The sequence below is a fragment of the Pollicipes pollicipes genome, unplaced genomic scaffold, assembly GCF_011947565.3.
Source record: "Pollicipes pollicipes isolate AB1234 unplaced genomic scaffold, Ppol_2.1 Scaffold_3087;HRSCAF=3621_pilon_pilon_pilon, whole genome shotgun sequence".
Classification (NCBI taxonomy): Eukaryota; Metazoa; Arthropoda; class Thecostraca; order Pollicipedomorpha; family Pollicipedidae; genus Pollicipes; species Pollicipes pollicipes.
In genome coordinates, this window is record NW_023596225.1 from 19,008,434 (window position 1) to 19,027,657 (window position 19,224).

At 52.7% G+C, this 19,224-nt stretch overlaps 1 protein-coding gene across 1 annotated transcript; it reads left to right on the plus strand.

Annotated features, from left to right (window-relative positions):
* Positions 1-8,521: 8,521 nt before the first annotated feature.
* On the plus strand, positions 8,522-17,369 carry LOC119114784 (leucine-rich repeat protein soc-2 homolog). The gene is given in 13 exon segments (XM_037238815.1): positions 8,522-8,565; positions 10,448-10,567; positions 11,830-12,087; positions 12,970-13,161; positions 13,164-13,187; positions 13,531-13,626; positions 13,950-14,179; positions 14,489-14,672; positions 15,232-15,339; positions 15,341-15,487; positions 15,679-15,836; positions 16,184-16,421; positions 17,178-17,369. Coding segments are annotated over 12 exon segments (1,746 nt in total). The 5' UTR covers positions 8,522-8,565; positions 10,448-10,492; the 3' UTR covers positions 17,214-17,369.
* Positions 17,370-19,224: the final 1,855 nt, after the last annotated feature.

Here is a 19,224-nt window from a genome sequence, read left to right on the forward strand (position 1 = left end):
TGGAACCTTGCATGGTGGGAGTGCGAGCGTTTTACATTATGGAAGCGCACGGCCCGTCCTGCCGCCTGCAAAGCCGAGAACGCATAGGGGAGGGCCGTGATGTGACACAGTATAGACAATAACGAGCTGTCCATGGACGAATTATCCATTCGCTGTTTACCAACACGTTTTCCCTACTTTCAAGCAGTCTCCTGCATAACCGCTTGTTCGCATGACCGAGCCGGGGGTGTAGTCTCGGAAAATAAGCAAGGGAGAGGAGCAGGAAAGTTGGCTAATCCTATCCAAAACGTACGTAAATATCATATAGAACGTTGCCTCAAGGTTGGTGGAGATCATTTAGGTACGTGGGGGAGACCTGTGGTGAGCGTGGTAATGGATGCAATTCATAGTATTTTTGAAGGATATTTGCTCATTATGCATGGCCCATTGGAATCAGGTACCCAAAATCTGAATAGTCGGGCGTTAGAAAGTGCGGCTGCTGCCGCATTTTTCAACGCCTTTATTTAGGTTTTGAGGATAGCGCAGACCTTATCTAAAACTACTGTTCAGCTATTTTTGGACCAATTTTTCCTCCCATAACACGAGTACAGGTCACTCAGTGGAAGCCCCAATGAGATACTGGGAAGGTTCAGGTACAAAAATCTTCTTAGTGTGGCATTGGCGGCAGCAACGAAATAATGCGGGTAAGACGAACGTTCCTCCATTTAGAGAACAAACACGGTCTGACCGACGTATGCCGTCGCATACACACAAGTATGAAAGAAAGCACACGCTGTCGTTAGGGATCCACCTAAGTGGAGTGTATCACATTTGTACGGGTTTTGAACTGACAAAGCCGCCTTGAAGATGGTTCCGTGCAGTTTACAGCCTTGTTCATAAGACCTAGACCTGTCTGGTCTCAGACCCACACGCCCGCGAAGAAGTGCCGGCTTTTTAGGGACTAGGGACCCAGGCATCCATGACGCCATAACGTCATTCAAACCCTGTTATTCCATCAGTCACGTGACGATCAAGGCCAATACAAATGTAATCGTTAAATGGTTCATGTCTCGTGTTCGTGAGCATGATTTCCAGATATATTGGTCGTCATTTGGTTCTCAATATTGTGCAATGTATGATGACGTAATCAAACAGTGACGCATTTAGGAGCATATATGCTAAACAGAGAAATTGTGTGGTCGAGGCCAACCTTTTCCACTGAAAAGCATACCAGTGATAACAAGTGAGCTTTTTAAATTGCATGTGATGCTTGCGTTGTATTCAGACGAGAGGCTGCAACAACCGCAAATTAATTGCGGGTAGTCTTAGTGAATATCTGAATCTAAATCTTAACATTTTTCAGAGACCATCTTGTTCGTTGTTTTGTGTGCGAACATTGACGCAGGATTTTACCATTTTCATATCACTGCCTGGCACAAATGACTGGACAGTGGTACCAGAAGCATTGTGTGGAGGGGCGATGTCGGTTGCGCGCGCCGACAGTCAAACGCTATCGCCTGTTGCAGGCGCTCCTACTTGCCGTGGGTTCTCCTGGGGTTCTCACTGCTGCTGGGGAACTCCATCGCGGTCATAGACATCATGGGGCATTGCGGTCGGGCATGCGTACTTCTTCTTGGAGGACGTCTTCCCAATCAGCCAGGCGGCTTCCGCATACTGCACGTTCCTCGTAGCATGTAAGTTGTGTGGACTATGGCCCGCGTTCTCGCCACGAAACCGTCGCAGTGTTCTTGTTCTAGAGATCGTGTGATCTACGAACGGTCGTCTTAAAGTGTTCAGGAGTATGTTTTCCCTTTTCAAGAGTTGACCCTTCTCACACTTTTCGGTGCTGAACAAACGGAGCAGCCGAAAGCAAGGATTTTAAGGTGCTGAAACATGAGCTGGTTGGTGTTGTGTGCTTACAGTAAGTGGAGCTGGTAGTCGTAAACGCGCGGGTGTCGATATGTTTGTATTGAAGCCATCGCTGAATCCGTGGAGATGTGCCCTTTCCGTTCTGCCCAGCCCGGGTCGGGTGTTCTCTCGCCTGACCTGTTCGGTCGCCGCAGTGTGGCCCTATTCGAGGGGGCCCCGCTGGACCCGACGTACGCGCCGCCGCCGGAGGAGCGGCCCGGCGGCTTCGACTGGGGCGCCCGGCCGCCGCCGGCCGACGGGCAGTGAGCCGCTGACCGGGACCATTGACTGGCTCTCCGACGGCACCGACGCGGCGCCCGGACCAGCTTCGTGGCCGCAGCCGTTGTACCAGCGGAAGCCGCAGCTGCCAGTCGTGCTTGTGATGCCGCGAAGGGGTCGGCCTGTGCTCGGGAGGGCGACCATCTCTCGAGATCGCCGGTGCTCCGGATTGTGGCGGCTGGGGGCTGTGGGCTGCCCAATGGCGTCTGCTCTCAGAAACGCACGCGTGCCCACTGCCGAACCGCGTAACCCGTTGGAGCTGAGACCACAATCGACGCCCGCTTAGCGGAATAATAGAGAAGGGCATAAAAGAAGAGCTGAGCTGCATCAGTTTGCACTTTCTTTGGTACTTCATGGTGTATGCTTAATATTGGGAGCTGTCTGGTGCACATCCGTTGCTTGTAAAGACAACACAATGTTTGCGTGGATATGGAAATGGAACACGAACCAATTACTTGTGTCTAGTGCGGGTGATTGACCTTTTCTCGCCGAGTGTGACGCACCGATCGCCATTTGCTTTGGGATTCAAATATGACAATTTGTTGTGCTGTGCCGAACTAGGACACTAGTTTATTTTTAGGGGGAATCGCCCTTGTTTGAAGGTCTTATCCGATGAAAGCCAAAAAAAATTAAGCATCTTCTACTCTGCTGTGTTAACCTTTGAGCGGGTGTTGTTTCTAAGCGTAAACCTGGTTGGCGGGGGCTTAAGGTCGATAAAGCACATTCAGTTTGCCGTTGCTAACCTTTTCTTCATGCATTTAGTCCCAACGTCCTGGTCGTCACCAAACGACTTATGGGTCGTGTGTTATGGGTTTGGCTTTGCCAGTTCGGCCTGCCTCCAAAAATAGACGGCAGATCGCGACTGATGACTCTGAATCCAGAGGTGTAATGGTGTACAGCCATTAATTCTCGCGCTGACAGGGAGGGGGGATCGGCAGCAGCGCGGCCAGAGCCTTGGAAAAATGGTACGCAGGGTTGACAAAGGGCCCCCGCCCCCCCCCAAAAAAAAATTGATGTGGCCCACTGTTTGTCGCAGACACGATTTCCTGTGTTTTATTTTTATAGCTGTAATGAGATTGCGCGGAAGGTAGTTTCTCGCGCTCATTTCGAGTATCCTAATGACAGGTACCCGCAGCCGACATGTTCTGTGACTCGAAGATATCAGGCTAGGTCACTGACCTTAAATGAATGCCATCTGACCCTTTGCCCAAAGAGAGGTATCTAGGTGCACGGCGGCTCCATGAGAGACGTCTGGGTACATTTTGGACACCAATTAGGGGTTGACCTTGTTTGACACCAATTTGACTCAAAGGTTATGACCCAAGAATATTAATGTTAACATAAGTTAGTGGCACATACAGGTCAACCAACTCTGTGAATTATTGTTTTCGACATCCCAGAGGGGTCAATTAAAACCCCGCCCGAGCGAAGAGTACTCCAACCGGCTACCCGGGCCCGTTTTAACTGGAACAGAAATCAGAAGCCACTGGGACATGCGACGCTTTTTATTTTGAAGTCAGTAAACAAAAGAAAAGCGAGTATTAAATGACTGCATTGAATAAATCACCGGCACTATTCATTTTACCATTGATGCTCTTTACTCTTTTGAGTACTTTATCTCAGCTGATAGGACTCGCGCAAGTTTGACATCATTTTTCCTTGGTTATACAGATATTTTAATACCCCGTGAACGTGGAATCTTAGATCGAAATGAATTCCAAAATTATCAGTAACATGGACAAGCCATGTTCGTTTGGAAATGTTTAACCTTCAGTAAGGGTCGATTGTTGAAAAAATTAGTTAACATAGCGATGAACAGGCGCGCTCGCAAACAAAGCTTGGAATAAAAATCCCAAGCCGGGCATCGCAGCTTCGTAAGCCGCGCGGCACGCAACCCGCAGCGGACATCAAACGGCGGTTGACAGGTGAGCAAATAAAATTGCACCTGAAAGGAGTACTGTTTGAACGATTTACGACATCGATGCGTGCGTTAAGAGGGAAGTCTTGGAAGTATATCCCACCTATTGTTATTCTGGGATTAATGATAGAAACGAATTAGCATTTATATCACCGTGGACTGTGGATGGGGTAATCTGGTGATGAAAGGATAGTCAGGGCGGAATATCTTTTTATGTTGCTTTAAACCGTTACTCAGCAAAGAGGACAACCTTAAAGTTATAAAGAGATACGCTCCAGTCTCATCTTCGAGCGGGCACTACTTTATTGTGAAAGACATTCGGAAGCATGTCACGGCTGTCATTCTTCGCGCGCCTGGCACTCGCCGCTTGATGCTACTTAATCGACGCAAGAACACTCACTGGCGGAACAAGATCCCTTATCGACGGCAGGTGGTCGAATGCTTGGTACATAGACTCCAGTTCGGGCATATGGCTTGAATCGAATGGGGCGGCTCCCCGTACTGGGGCCCTTCCATTGTCTTAATGTGGACTCTCACAAGTCCTCACACCTGTCACTGAGAGGTCCGCAACCAACCCAGAGGCCCTCTGGCATTCGCGATCCCGTTCTTCACCCTGTCGAACAAATGTTCCCTGACTAACTCGGGAACCCCTTGTCGACATAGGACCCCTTGCTAGGCAAATGCGGGCCCAATGGAGCACACAATGGCCCCTCATTGTTTCAGGGGCTCCGAACAATGGCAAATTGCATGCCCCGGTCTTGTTCCTGCTTGAAAAAATCGACACCTCATGAATCAGAATGACGCGGAGCTGACCAATCAGTGTAAGTGGTTTCTTGTCGAAAAAGAGGCTTTCAGTGTCCCAGGGGCACCCGATCGGCGTAAAAGGTATTCTGATTGACATTTGAGGTCGCGGCGTTACGGTCGTCCTTAATGTGACCTACAGGCAGGCCTTCGGGCCGTTCAGAATTGCAACCGGTGCCAATTTTTATGCCCGTTCGAGGCGCCAATATTTCAGGTGTCCAAGGAAAGGGGGTATGACCCATGCCCCCTCCCCCTTTGGATACGCCCCTGTCGACACAGGACTCTGCTCGGCACTCAGGGCCCCTGACGGATACACCGTCCCCTCGTTGTTGGAGAGGCACGACCGATGCAAGTCATTGGCCCCTGCTTTGTGCCAGCCTGGGAAAATAGGGTGTCCAGACCTGAGACCGACCCGCAACCGACAGTTCGTGTTGGTGGTTTTAACCGAAATAGAAGCCCATATTGTCCCAGCGGTTCCCAATCGGTGCAAGAGGCCTCGCATTGTTTCAGGGACCCGACCAATGGAAAATCTCGGGTCATGGCCTTGCTCCTGCTCAGTAAATGGGCACCCAAGGGCTTAAACCGAAACAGAACCAACTGCTCAGTGTTGGGCTCAAAATCGTGGCCAGCTGGCAGCACCATTTGCCATTCATGTGTTAAAGGTAGTGTTTCGCATTGGAAGGAATCTAAGTAAGGATCAGATGTGAGGAAATAAGCTATCTTTTGACTATTGGTGTACTATTTTTTAAGTGGAAAATAATATTTCAGAGAACACTTTTTCTTAAGTAAGTCTACTTCATTAAGTCTACTTAGTAATCAGTAACTTTAGTAGTCCTTATAATTTTACGATTTATCAATATTTCGGCTTGTAGCAGTGGACCATGCTCTGGGACAGTGTGTCAGCACGTAAGGCGAGTGGGGCGATGACTCATGTCTGAGTGAGAACAATCACGGCTCGGGGCAGCGCGTTACGGTGGCGCCGGCCAGTCGCGCGCAGATCGTATTGCGGGTATGAGCCTGGGAAGGAGTATAAAAGGTGCTGGTCGGGCGCGTAGGGTGGGTTTCTCCCTGTCGGCGTCGTGTGCGGCAGTTCACCGCTGCGTGTGAGGCAGTCCGACCGAGAATTATTTTAATCATCGAATACACGGCTATAATAGGCTATGCAGTGGTTGTTGTACATCTAGTTAGTAGCCTGACAACACGTAAAGTGTAACTTTAAAATGTTCGCAGTGAAAATCTGGAGGGTATGCCCAGCCTCAGGGCGCCAACGCTCGCCATTCAACTGTGTTTCATGTTCATGCACCTGGGGCTTGCATCGTACCCATCTCGAACTGTGCGGTTTGATTAACGATATCCAAGCACGAGTCCATGCTTGGCTGTATGCATGTGTGCATGCCACTGGGAGAGCTCTCATAACCTCCCAGTACTAGAAAAAATAAAATTCCCCACTATCCACTAGATGGTCAGGAAGCTACAAATTAGCAAATACTTGTGCTTGGCAGAATACTAGACCAGAAGGACGGTAATAAGGGTCTGAAAAGGAGGAAGGAATGCAAAAAAATAGGAAGCAGTCAGATGTTGTATGCTCGAGCCCATCTTTTTGTGGCATTTAACGTGTCGGCAATGATACAATTTTTCCAGCTCCTTGTGAACAATGACATCAGCCCTCCACACAAGTGAAGGGTTTATGTCATTAGCATTTGCAGCTTCTGGGCCTTCTGAACTCCTTCCCGTGTGGCTATTTGGGCCTGTCACTGTCTGCCGCCTGGGTCAGCGAACGCTGGAGAAGGAGAGTTGGCACGCAGGCATGCCGCTGTTAGAGGAGAGTCGCCAGAGTTTGCCGCTGGGTGTCACCAAGGGTCCGTCGATGCTGATGAAGGAGACCCCGGCATCGAGGTCCATCAAACCTCGTAAGTAAGCACTCGACCACGGGACCTACCATAATCGCTTAGATAAGTCCTAACTTGCCGTGCTGGGGACGGAGGCGATTGACGTGTAAGCCGTGACCACGCCGGCCCTGGCGCCGACGGCCCGCGGCCTGCGCGGTCGACCGGGTGACCATATCTGGCACGGGGTGGTGGATGGACCGACCAGCGCGACATCTGTGATCGGCCTCCTGAAGCTGCGTCACACTTCTCGCGCCGATCGCCTGTTGCCCGTCCCAATGCTGTACGGCCACCGCTCACAATCGCCCGTCCTATCGAACGTTCGCTTACGTATGGCTGAGGGCGCTGGATGTTGTGACCAGGCGATGACAGAGTTCCTGTACAGTCACAGCCTAGCGCTGTGATGTCAGCTCCTAGGGCCCCCGTATTGGAAAGCACTTCCCCGTGCCCAGGACGGTCTGTGTGACCGGTTAGGGGGAGACGTCAGCGGCTCCGGCAGGCGGTGAGACTACCTGGTTGTTTGCCGTGGTATGCTTGCCTTGCGGTGCCTGGAGCCGCGACGACGACAACCGTTATGACGCTGCGTTTGGAACCGACGTGACCGCGTCAGCAGTGCCATCCGCGAGGCGCGGACTGCGCCGATACCGGCGGCCCTCAGTAATTGTTGGTTAACTGGTCTGAACCGGTGCATTATTACGTGTAGCACCTAAGCGACAGTAGAAAAACCACCCGACCCAAAAGTACATTCGTTTAAAACAGATATAACCACCCAACATTTAAATACAAATCTCCCCATTATTCTGCACTCATGTCTCACCTGTGGGCCGCGGAGAGGCAGCTCAGCGTGTACGATGAGTACGCGCATGGCAGACGGACGGACGGCAGACAGCACGGCGTCCCGTGGCCGTCGCACAGAGTGAAGAAGTGAACGACCTTGCTACGATTCTGAGAGAGGTGTCCCGACCTGTTGTGCCGCATGGAGAGGTGTCCTACCAGTCCTGTCCTGTCGCTCCTGTTCTGCCAGTCGTGCAGCAGGTGTTCCGGCCTTCCGCACGGCTTGGATATTTGTATCAAGCTGTCGCGCCATGCAGTCAAACTGCGGCGCTTGGAGGTGTCCCAGCCTGTTGCGCCGCTCTTGAGAGACGTCTTGGCCCGAATCTGTCGTACTTCGAAGGTCGTCCCGAGTCTTTGCGAAAGCAATTAGCTTGTCATGCTGTGATCTTTGAGAGTTAAACCAGACTGCCACGGTGCTTGTAGGGGTCCCGGCCGGTCACACCATTCTGAGAGACACCCTGTGTTGAACAATGTTGCAAACATTCAATCACCGCGCTTATAGTCTACTATTCTAAATCTTATGATGCACGCCTTCATGACAATAAATCATTATTACCGCAGTGTATCTCGTCATTCCAATCCATGCGAAGCGTATTTTTTAGACGGCCCCTATGACACGAGGCGTCCGGCGGTTACGCGTCATCATTTCAATACTCACGGCGGACTGCTGCCGGCGTGACTTCCAGTGACGTCATCTTCGCTACGCTCATAGTGCGAAAAGACCGCTTGGTGACTTTCCGATATTTAAGGCCTTGCTTTGTAGGATCTGTGGATGGCGCAAATTGGTGTATGCGGGGAGAGGGGGTGGTACGTTAGGGTTTAGCCCAGGCCAACGTGAAGTGCTTATTCGAGGAATACATGAAAAGACGTTTCATATTCATAAATCTTGAAGCTTACCGGCTGGGTAACTGTTTGCCCCGTGCACAATCCTTACAGTATGAAGGGAAGTGAATGGCGCAGGTGAGCTTGATTGTTCGTCTCATTGCTTTTCCAGGTTGCGTGCATGCCTACGGAGCTGGAATATCAGTGATAAATATGTATCTACCTCCCCAGATAAGCTCCCCCTTGCTGGGTTGCCATTGCTAGAACATTGTTCATGATGGTGTTAGGGGTGTTCGCGATTTTCAGATCTCTTATCTTTGTACTCTCCCGTGTTCTTTGGGCAGAATTTGCATATTTTGAAGGTTGGTTGAGGCAGTAGGTGCAGTAAAATCATTCTTAATTTACATAGGGTTTTTGGTGCATCTTTTACAGGATGCTGCTAGGAGGCCTTATAAGTCAGGTGGACATCATAGTACTCTGTGGAGTTTTGTTGATCATTTATATGTGGTAAGATATGAGAATATAATGCCTTGAATTTGGATAGAATGAGTCATAAATGACAAGCAAATATTGGAAAGATGCTGAAAGCATTGCTTTCATTAAGTATAATTTGCAGGGGTGGATGCTACTCTGCAGAGTTCCATTGTGCTTGTGGGCATGGGGGCATGACAGTTTGTGGTGCCCACTGTGCCACACACCAATGTAAAATTGGTGTACCAAACCTCATGTTGGCAGGCATCAAATTCATGCCAAGTTAACTAGCCCTGATTTTTCATTTTGTCAGTCTAGGAAAAACATTTCATGATATTTTTTGCCTGAAATTACCTGCAAATTGTGATTTTGGAGGCATTGGCTTCTGTATATTGAAATTGCTGGCAAGCATGCGTTAAACTCGGAGTGCTCAGATTGTGGTGTACTGGAATTTTTTTTTTAGTTATGTTGAAAGACTGCTATGCAAGACATGTCCAGCATAACATATTTTATTCAGTCTTGGTTAGGCGAAGCTTTATAGGTAGGTGATTTGAGTCATTATCCCACTATTTGCTAGTGTTTTATGGTGTATTGATGGGAAATGTTTAAACTAGGCCTTTATACATAACTCATGGATTCCATGCAGCATGTGTAATGTCGAGGAATTATAATGCATTGGATTCAACTTGCACATTTTTACTGCCTCTGGTATTTGTTTTAGTTGAAGAAACTCAGAAAGGTGATGAGAGATGATGCTAAGTAAAATACTTAGCTTGAAAATGCTGTGATGGCCCTGTGAGTCCATAGTTATTAATGTAATCAAAAATACTTCGATCCACCTGGGTAGCTTATCTGGCTTTGTCACTGCATGTTCACAGTATAAGGGAATGACACTGAGCCTAGATATGTGCGAAGCTGAATATCAACAGTGGCCGGGACTGCAGTGCTTGGAATGAGTGTTGATGTGTGTAAAATGTTGCTAGACTGGGCAATAATCAGTTGATTATTTATGCACTAAGATACTTTTGCATGTTGGTGGAGGAACAGTGCATGACTTGTTGAGATCCACTGTTCACCTTGCTCACAGCCAATGTCTTACTCCAGGCTGTAAACTACCTTACATCCCAGAGGGATAAATGATTCTCATTTCTCTTTCACCATTATGTGTACCTTAAGTCTGAATTCCAAAGGTTTAATGAGATTACAATGCTTATGTTCATAAGGCTGTGAGGATCATCTTATGAACTAGCATGCAATTCTGACATATTGTTAAGATCATGTTGAAAATTTTTACATACTCCAAGTGTTCACAGTGTTCTTGTGTATAGTTTGTCTACACCCATTGCATAAGTATGTAAGCATTGCATAGGGCCTATTGTAGACTGTTCCAAAACAGTCATGCTGTTGACCACCTTTTGTCCCAAACACTTCAAATGGGGTGAGCAAAGCAGTTAATTGGTGCTTTGCACTCTTTAATGTTTTACTCTTGCCCTTCATGTTGTCACGCATTGTGCTATCTGTTGTTCAAGTTTGGCTGGTCGATGGCAGGGACCGGCTGAGCTGGTGAAGTGACGTGAAGTGGTCTTGCCAGACCATGAAGAAGACAAGCAAGTCACGCAGCCAGGAGGCGGCGCCCTCGGCCGACAGGCTCGCCGAGCTGCGGCCAGAGGTAAGGCCTGCAGCACTTGCTCACACAGACCAGCCATTTGTGTGTGTGTGTGTGTGTGTGTGTGTGTGTGTGTGTGTGTGTGTGGTGTGTGTGTGTGTGTGTGTGTGTGTGTGTGTGTGTGTGTGTTGTGTGTGTGTGTGGTGTGTGTGTGTGTGTGTGTGTGTGTGTGTGTGTGTGTGTGTGTGTGTGTGTGTGTGTGGTGTGTGTGTGTGTGTGTGTGTGTGTGTGTGTGTGTGTGTGTGGTGTGTGTGTGTGTGTGTGTGTGTGTGTGTGTGTGTGTGTGTGTGTGGTGTGTGTGTGTGTGTGTGTGTGGTGTGTGTGTGTGTGTGTGTGTGTGTGTGTGTGTGTGTGTGTGTGTGTGTGTGTGTGTGTGTGTGTGTGTTGTGTGGTGTGTGTGTGTGTGTGTGTGTGTGTGTGTGTGTGTGTGTGTGTGGTGTGTGTGTGTGTGTGTGGTGTGTGTGTGTGTGGTGTGTGTGTGTGTGTGTGTGTGTGTGTGTGTGTGGTGTGTGTGTGTGTGTGGTGTGTGTGTGTGTGTGTGTGTGTGTTGTGTGTGTGTGTGTGTGTGTGTGGTGTGTGTGTGTGTGTGTGTGTGTGTGGTGTGTGTGTGTGTGTGTGTGTGTGTGTGTGTGTGTGTGTGTGTGTGTGTGTGTGTGTGTGTGTTGTGTTGTGTGTGGTGTGGTGTGTGTGTGTGTGTGTGTGTGTGTGTGTGTTGTGTGTGTGTGTGTGTGTGTTGTGTGTGTGTGTGTGTGTGTGTGTGTGTGTGTTGTGTGTGTGTGGTGTGTGTGTGTGTGTGTGTGTGGTGTGTGTGTGTGTGTGTGTGTGTAGTGTGTGGTGTGTGTGTGTGTGTGTGTGTGTGTGTGTGTGTGTGTGTGTTGTGTGTGTGTGGTGTGTGTGTGTGTGTGTGTGGTGTGTGTGTGTGTGTGTGTGTGTGTGTGTGTGTGTGTGTGTTGTGTGTCGGTTGTGTGTGCATGTGAAGGGCGCGTGACACGGGGCCCATATGACTCGGAGGTTTGTGGCGGGGTTGGATCGGGCAGGGGATTCAACCCAAAGTTGGTTTGTGATAGAGGAAGGAGTGATAAAGACTTAAAGCTGTCCCCATATGCATTATGATGATGTTATGCACGACCTGTTGAAAAAAAACGGTCAGTGCTGGGACACTTGACACAACACAGCACGCGCCGTCATGTGGAAAAATCGCCCCAGCTGTTCCCAGCTGACGCTGGTTCTGGTCCGCGCTGACCCGAGCTGCTGCTGACCCTCAGGGCTCGGCCGACGGCGACCGGATGCCGGAGGCGGCCGCCGAGCTCGTGGCCGCGCTCAAGGAGAAGAAGCTGTCGTCGGGCTCGCTGACGGCCGGAGACTCCAGCCGACCCAAGACCGTCACCGTCAAGGTGGACGAGAACAAGCCCAAGCCGACCGTCAAGAAGAACAAGCCGATCCAGGCCGACCTAGACGTGGCCAAGGAGTTCCTTCGCTGTCGGGAGGAGGGCGCCCGCCGTCTCGACCTCAGCAAGTCGAACGTGAGTCGGCCGCCGGGCGGGGTGCGGCGGGCACGGTGTGTTGTGGCGACAGGGGCCGGTACAGTACCCTGGCTGCAGGGCCGGCTCGCTCGACGGACCGTTTGGGTACTTAGTTGTGATGAGTACTAGCAGCTGGCTGCTCTGTTCGTCTGACGCTTTCAAAGTCTTTGCGTGCGGGCCATGTATTTTTTTAAGTTGGTCCAAACATTTTGATTGGGGGAATGATTGGGATCAGTGTTTCATGCTAAGCAGTATTTGTCGGAGCAGCCGTGGGCCCACCATTCGGCCGCGAATGGTGGGCCCATGGTGGCCAATGGCGGTTTTTACCGCGAAATTCCGGGTAAACGGCAGAATGTACGGCGAAAGTTGAACGTGCAGCAATGCTCGAGACGGTCCGTCCTGCCCCCCTGTTGCCACCTCACCTGTAGTGCGGTCGCTGCCGTCAGCCGTATGCCATCTCAATCAAAGGCTGAAAGCGAGAGCCTAAGGCAAACGTGAACTCGTCCAGCCACAGCTGGATGGATAGGAAAGCAGGCACTCTAACCAACGGAAGCTATCGGGACGGAAGCGGGCGGTTGTCCCATGATCTAATCACAGCATTGGCATGCGTGACCAGATCGGAAAGCAGGCTCTCCAGTGATCTCTGTTTCAGACATATGCTCTATTCCCATCTCAAAAATCAACACTATTTCTGGCTAGGTGCACAACAACTCAAAAAAACAAAAAACAAAACACCAAATAGTGTTACCACGCTGCGTAGCCATGGACACCACAGCTGCCAATTACACTCATGCAGCGAAAACCCGCGTACTGGCCGGCCGGCGACACCTGGTGTACCAATGGTGCGCCATGAGAGCTGACGCCTGTTCTGTCGCCGAACAGATCACACACCTGCCGGCGACGGTGCGTGACATGACCGAGCTGCACGAGCTCTACCTGTACGGCAACAAGCTGACGACGCTGCCGGCCGAGATGGGCTGTCTCACCGGCCTGCAGACGCTGGCACTCAACGAGAACTCGCTGACCCAGCTGCCCGACTCGCTAGCGCACCTCACCTCGCTGCGCGTGCTGGACCTCTGCGGCACAACAAGCTGAACGAGGTCAGTGAGCGGTCGCCGGTCTGTGCAACCGTCCGCGACGTCGCACCACCCCCTGGTACATCGTGCTAATTATTGTTGGGTGGCATGACACTGTAATGCCCATTGGAACAAGTCCACAAACATGTTGCAAGGTGCGCAGGCATTGCTCACAGCTAGTGGACAGGGTTCATCAGGACATGTTTGTGGTGCTTATCAGAAAAGTGTAACTATGTTTGTTCAGAATGTGCAAAGGGGGCTTTGGGATTGAAGTGTCATTTAAACAATTGTGGCAGGGTCGTGTGATGGCGTTTGGTGATCGTCTATTCGTTCATTGCTGTATGACATTGCTGATGAATGTTTCCAGATACCTGATGTGGTTTACAAGCTGACCAACCTCACGACCCTGTTCCTGAGGTTCAACAGAATCAAAGTAGTTGGAGATGATATACAGAATCTAGTGGTAAGTGCCGTGGCTTTGTGAACTTTGTGAGACCTGTCACTATTGATCCTGCATCACCCTTTTTGCATGCATGTTTAAGACAATAAGCTCCAGCATATTTGCTGGAGGGGATTTGTATTCCCGTAGCATTATTCTTGGCGTCGAATATTTATATTATCGCAAGGAGCCCACATTCATCCATGTAGGTTGGCACATCTTCCGGGTGGTTGCTGGCGGCGCGGCGCGTGGTGGCCACTCAGCTGGCTGCGTCGTCGGGGCGTGTGACGGTCGGACGCGCCGCCACTCCGCTCGTGCCGACCTCTCACCCCGCCATTCCGGGGCAGAACTTGACGATGCTGAGCCTGCGCGAGAACAAGATCCGCGAGCTGACGCCGGGCGTGGGCCGCCTGGTCAAGCTGGTCACCTTCGACATCTCGCACAACCACCTGGAGCACCTGCCGGAGGCGATCGGCCACTGCGTCCACCTCTCGACGCTGGACCTGCAGCACAACGAGCTGCTCGACATACCGGAGACCATCGGCAATCTGCGCGCGCTCACGCGACTCGAGCTCAGGTCGGTGGGAACGAGGCGCGGCCGCGACTGGATGGCAGTGCGCGGGCGTCCCACGCGTACACAGGTGCAGCGTCAGGCCGTCACCAGCGGGGGTCTGTGGCCGGTGCTGTGATCGGTTTGCGTCCGCCGTTCTGGCCCCTGGGAAACGTGCAGGCTTTTGTACGTGTAGGTGTGAGACGCGCATCCCGTGCGATGCGTTATCCAGATGACGCAGGCTGATGTTAGTTGTGTTGCATGTCCCCGCATAAGCTGGTAGTAACAGCGTGCTATGTTCAGTAAAGGTGACATCGTCTCTGGCCTCCTCGCCAGATACAACCGGCTCACGGAGATACCCAAGTCGCTGGCCAAGTGCGTGTTCATGGACCAGTACAACATGGAGGGCAACAGCGTGGCGCGTCTGCCGGAGGGCCTGCTGTCGGCGCTCAACAGCCTGACCAGCGTCACGCTGGCTAGAAACTGCTTCACTAGCTTCCCCGTGGGTGGGCCGGCGCAGGTGAGCTGGCAGTGGGCTCTCCAATTGGGGTCAGCGGAGGTTAGGGTCATCCGTCAATTACCTTGCATACTTTTAGGCATTTTAACTCTCTCCCCGAGTTACGCATCAGCTACCTCAGGCAAAACTTCCATCCTCCACGTTATGCTGTGTTGAGTATAGCATCCCGAAAAAGGTAACGTCCATTTGGCTTGGCCATTTGCGCGACAACCCGGCTGCAGGGTTTTAGATTGTTGAAATCCAAACATGACTTGCAACTACACCGGTACGGTAACGGTGCGCCATCCGCCCCCTCCCTGGTGATACTTCGGTTATGCCGTACCAAAAGCCCCTCCTTCACGCATGATGTTATTTATGGTCGGCCCCTTACCGGCCGAACCCGGCTGCTAATGCCTGACAGGCTAGTGCCTGGACGTGATGTTCGTTGCTGCGTTGAAGGGAAGTCGGCACATTTGACAAGTGTGCTCGCTCTATGCAGGGGCGTGAGGTTTGCTTCTCGGTTGGGACGGGACGTTGTGACCACCCGTGGCGAATGACAGCCGTTCGTCTGCATTGCCAACAGTTCACCAACGTGGACTCAATCAACATGGAGCACAACCAAATCGACAAGATCCCGTACGGGATCTTGTCGCGGGCGCGCCACCTAACCAAGCTGAACATGAAGGACAACCTTGCTGACCTCGCTGCCGATGGACATTGGCACCTGGGAGCACATGGTGGAGCTCAATCTGGGCACCAACCAGCTGACCAAGGTGCCGGACGACATCCAGCACCTGCAGAGCCTGGAGGTGCTCATCCTCTCCAACAACATGCTCAGGGTGAGCGGACGGAACGCGCGCTGCTTGGCCCTCTGGTCTGCCTCGTTTGATACCAGTCGCTAGCATTCGACGGAGTCGTGCGTTTGGGCACAGAGCTGTGCATTGTCAGTGGCGGCCCTCTGTGCCGTACCTCCAACTCATGGCAGCTGCTGTGACGGAGGGCGTCCTCTGACACCAGCATGCCCGTGCAGCGTCTGCCGTCAACGCTCGGCAACCTGCGGAAGCTGCGGCTGCTGGACCTGGAGGAGAACCAGCTGGAGACGCTTCCCAACGAGATCGGCTACCTCCGCGATCTGCAGCGGCTGGTGCTGCAGAGCAACTGCCTCACCTCGCTGCCCAGGGCGATCGGGTGGGTCCGACGAAAAATAAAAATTATACATATTTTGATACAAGATGCTGGTTGAATCACCAATTGCTTTGCTGTCAGACGGTGTGCTCCACGTTTGTTGGTATCTCGACATGCCCAGGCAATACAAAGGGAATGCAATTGCGGTACAAGTGGCATAAGGATATTTCAGGGCTGCTTGGGATGGATAGCAGTTTTCCCGTTGTTCAGGGTAGACCAGATACAGTTTGATGGACTGTCTTCGCTCAACAGGGGATGCTACTGAACCAGGCTTTGCACTGGTGTGTGGGCCCACTCAAACCAGGGTGTTGGTGGCGTGAACTCGTTCTAAGACCGGGTGTCCGTCTCAGGCTGCTGACCAATCTGACCTACCTGAGCGCGGGCGAAAATAACATCGGCCACCTAGTGGAGGAGGTGGGCAACCTGGAGTCGCTGGAGTCGTTGTACATCAACGACAACCCGAACCTGCACAGTCTGCCGTACGAGCTGGTGCTGTGCTCGAACCTGCAGCTGCTGAGCCTGGAGAACTGCCCGCTCTCGCACATCCCGCCCGAGATCGTGGCGGCCGGCCCCAGTCTGGTCATACAGGTGAGCGGCGGCGCGCGGCGCACGGGTCGGCGCGTGGTCACAGCAGGCAGCTGACGACCTGGCCGGGGGAGAGGTCACGTGGGTCAGAGCTAGCTCATCGGGTCAGGCTGGCCGTGCGGGCCAGAGCTTGGTCATATCGATTGCGATTGTCTGTGCCTGTGGAGTTCATGAACTTTTCGAAGTGGGCGGCATACCGGTCTTACCAAAACAGGCCAGATCGTGGTGACGGGGTGGGAGTCCGTGCAGTGGACGTCATGTCAGGGGTCTGTATGGCTATCTTGGTCGCTGCGGGGCCCGTAAAGTGAAGATGGCTGGCAAGCAGCCATTCCGTACCTAATGGGATGCTAGAGCTGTGAGACGCTGCCGATGAGCTGTGTTCATGGTTTGTTACTGGTCGTGTTCAGTGGTTTCATTGTTTCTGAAACTGAACGGACGCAAGAAAGGTCAGTGCTGCGCAGTGTGTATTATAATCTGGCATATGTTTATGTGCTGTCCCAATCTGGTCCGTGGTGGTACCAGACCACATCATCGCTTCTTCTCAAACGTTTACCAGTAAAAGGCACAATAATGGTGTACTAGTTTACTTAACAAGGTAACCATGACGAAAAGCAGTCGCGTTTAATCGTTATGCATCCACCGCGCGCCATAGTTCCACTCAATAAAGGTCATTTTGTGATGCAACAGGTCTGGTGTTTCCCATGCTTGATTTCTTCGTTCACCCATGCAGTGGTTTGACGGCCGCCTGGGTGTTTGCAGTTTCTGAAGATGCAGGGTCCGTACCGGGCGATGTGACACGCCAGGGCAGCGTTCCAGCAGTGCCGCCCGACTGCCGCTCGTGCGTGGGAGGCGCCTCGGAGTGGCTCGGCGGCCGCCTGCTAGCCGGGCAGAGGGCGCCGCGAGCGGGCCGCGCCGTCGGACTTGGCGTGAGCCGCGCGCCAAGCGCCGTACCCCGTTATGTACCCTGGCGCCCGCTGTCGCTGCGCGCGGCGCTTCGGTGCGGGCCGAGTGGCGGCGGCGCGCGGAGCGGCCCGGACGCCAGGCGCCCGGAGCTGGCGCTACGTGTCCCGGCCAGCTTCTTCCCCAGCCGCTGGGCGCTGGCGCCGGGCGCCGTCAGCCTCACCGTGCGCCGGCGGTGGCCGCAGGCGCGCCAGACAGCCCGCTCCTGGCCGCGCCGCCTCTCCCAAACGCACAAAGTCGTATCAAATGGTCGGATGTGATGGTGTGCCGGCCGGGGGCGGCGGCCGCGCCGTCCCGCCGGGCTCGCTGTGATCCTATAGTTGTGTTAGCTGGCGACCGACGGTGGCTCGGGCGCGCTAGCCAGCCGGACCGCCCGGCCCGGCCCGGCGCGAGGCCGCGGGCTCAGCGGCGCCGGCGGGCTTGGGAGTCGGCGTCATCATCGAGGCGGGGCGCAGCCACGCCGTGACGGGAACCGGCCCGCCGTTGGGCGCGCACTATGTTGTCGCAGACGGGCCGCGCGCCACGTCCGTATTCTGCGGCGTGGTTTTCTATTCATTTTTAGTTTATAGTCTTTATCGCTATAAACTTTACCGAGGTGACGCGGCTCACGATTATTTTGCACCGCGGTTTTGCCTGTGTTTTTGTCGTCGGCTTGCCGATCAGGGTTGCCATAATTTCTATCGGCACTGCTGTGTCGTCGCATTGAGTCGTTGCGCGCTTCACAGACCGGTGACATGGAAATGGAAACGGATAACCTGTGTGCTGACGATAAAAGTGGACTGAACTGTGTTTGTCACTGCGGACAAGGCGGTGGCGGAGATCTTCATGGGCAGTGGGTTGTCTCTGAGAGTGGTCAGTCAGCCAGCCAGCGCCGACTCCTATTTCAGCGCACCTTAAGCGGGGTGCACTGCCACAGGCACTCATCGCTCCATTGACGCTCGCCCTTCGCCCCGCATTGCGAGCTCCGGCCGCGACGGCGAGAGCGAACGCTGCGGGGTCACGTGACATGCGGGGCGAACAGGGGTGGCATTCCCGCACCTGGGTGATGCATTACATAAATCCACAGATTTGTAATGTTTTATTTGGTTACTGTTATCACTAGCGATTCGGTACAAAAGTAGCGACGCAAACTACTTTGAATTGTATTCACATGTAGTATGTTTCTTTTATCCACCTTATTTGTTCACATTTATTTACAATATCCTGCTAGGGTATTCGCTTCGAGTAGGATATAATGTGAGCGTATGTGTGTTGTGTGTGTGCGTGTATCTGTGCACGTCACTGCTCACTCTGAACTTTCGAGGTTTTCAGTGCGTGGTTGCGTGTAGTCTGTCCTTGTTCTCGCCCAAAGCTCGTGCTTCGTAAGCAGCCGAAGCGTTCAACGCGATCACAGAGTGGTTTCAATAATGCCCCGCGTGGCGCCGCTGGCCGCACCTTGATCAGTAACAGCGGCAGCGGTCCTCCGGACAGTGGCTGGGGTAGCCCAGGCAGTTCTCGTGGCAGTAGAGATCGGCCTGAGGCCTCTTGGCGAATTCTCCTCCTCGCCTCGCACTCGGTTCTGCGGTAAAAACGGGACGCAAGGTCAACGACGTGGTAAACAAGGTAGCGCGATTAACACACGAATTTGTCGAGCACAATCTCAGTAAGGCCACCTACCACGGCACTTCAGATGCGACAGCGATGCACCATCCGGCTAAATCGGGGATGAAGCTATAAAGCCGGGTACTGCTGCGGCCCTATCCCTCCCCTCCCCCTCCCCCTCTCCCCTCTCCCCTCTCCCCTCTCCCCTCTCCCTCTCCCCCTCCCCCTCCCCCCTCCCCCCCCCGAGAAGTCCGGTCTCGGCTGC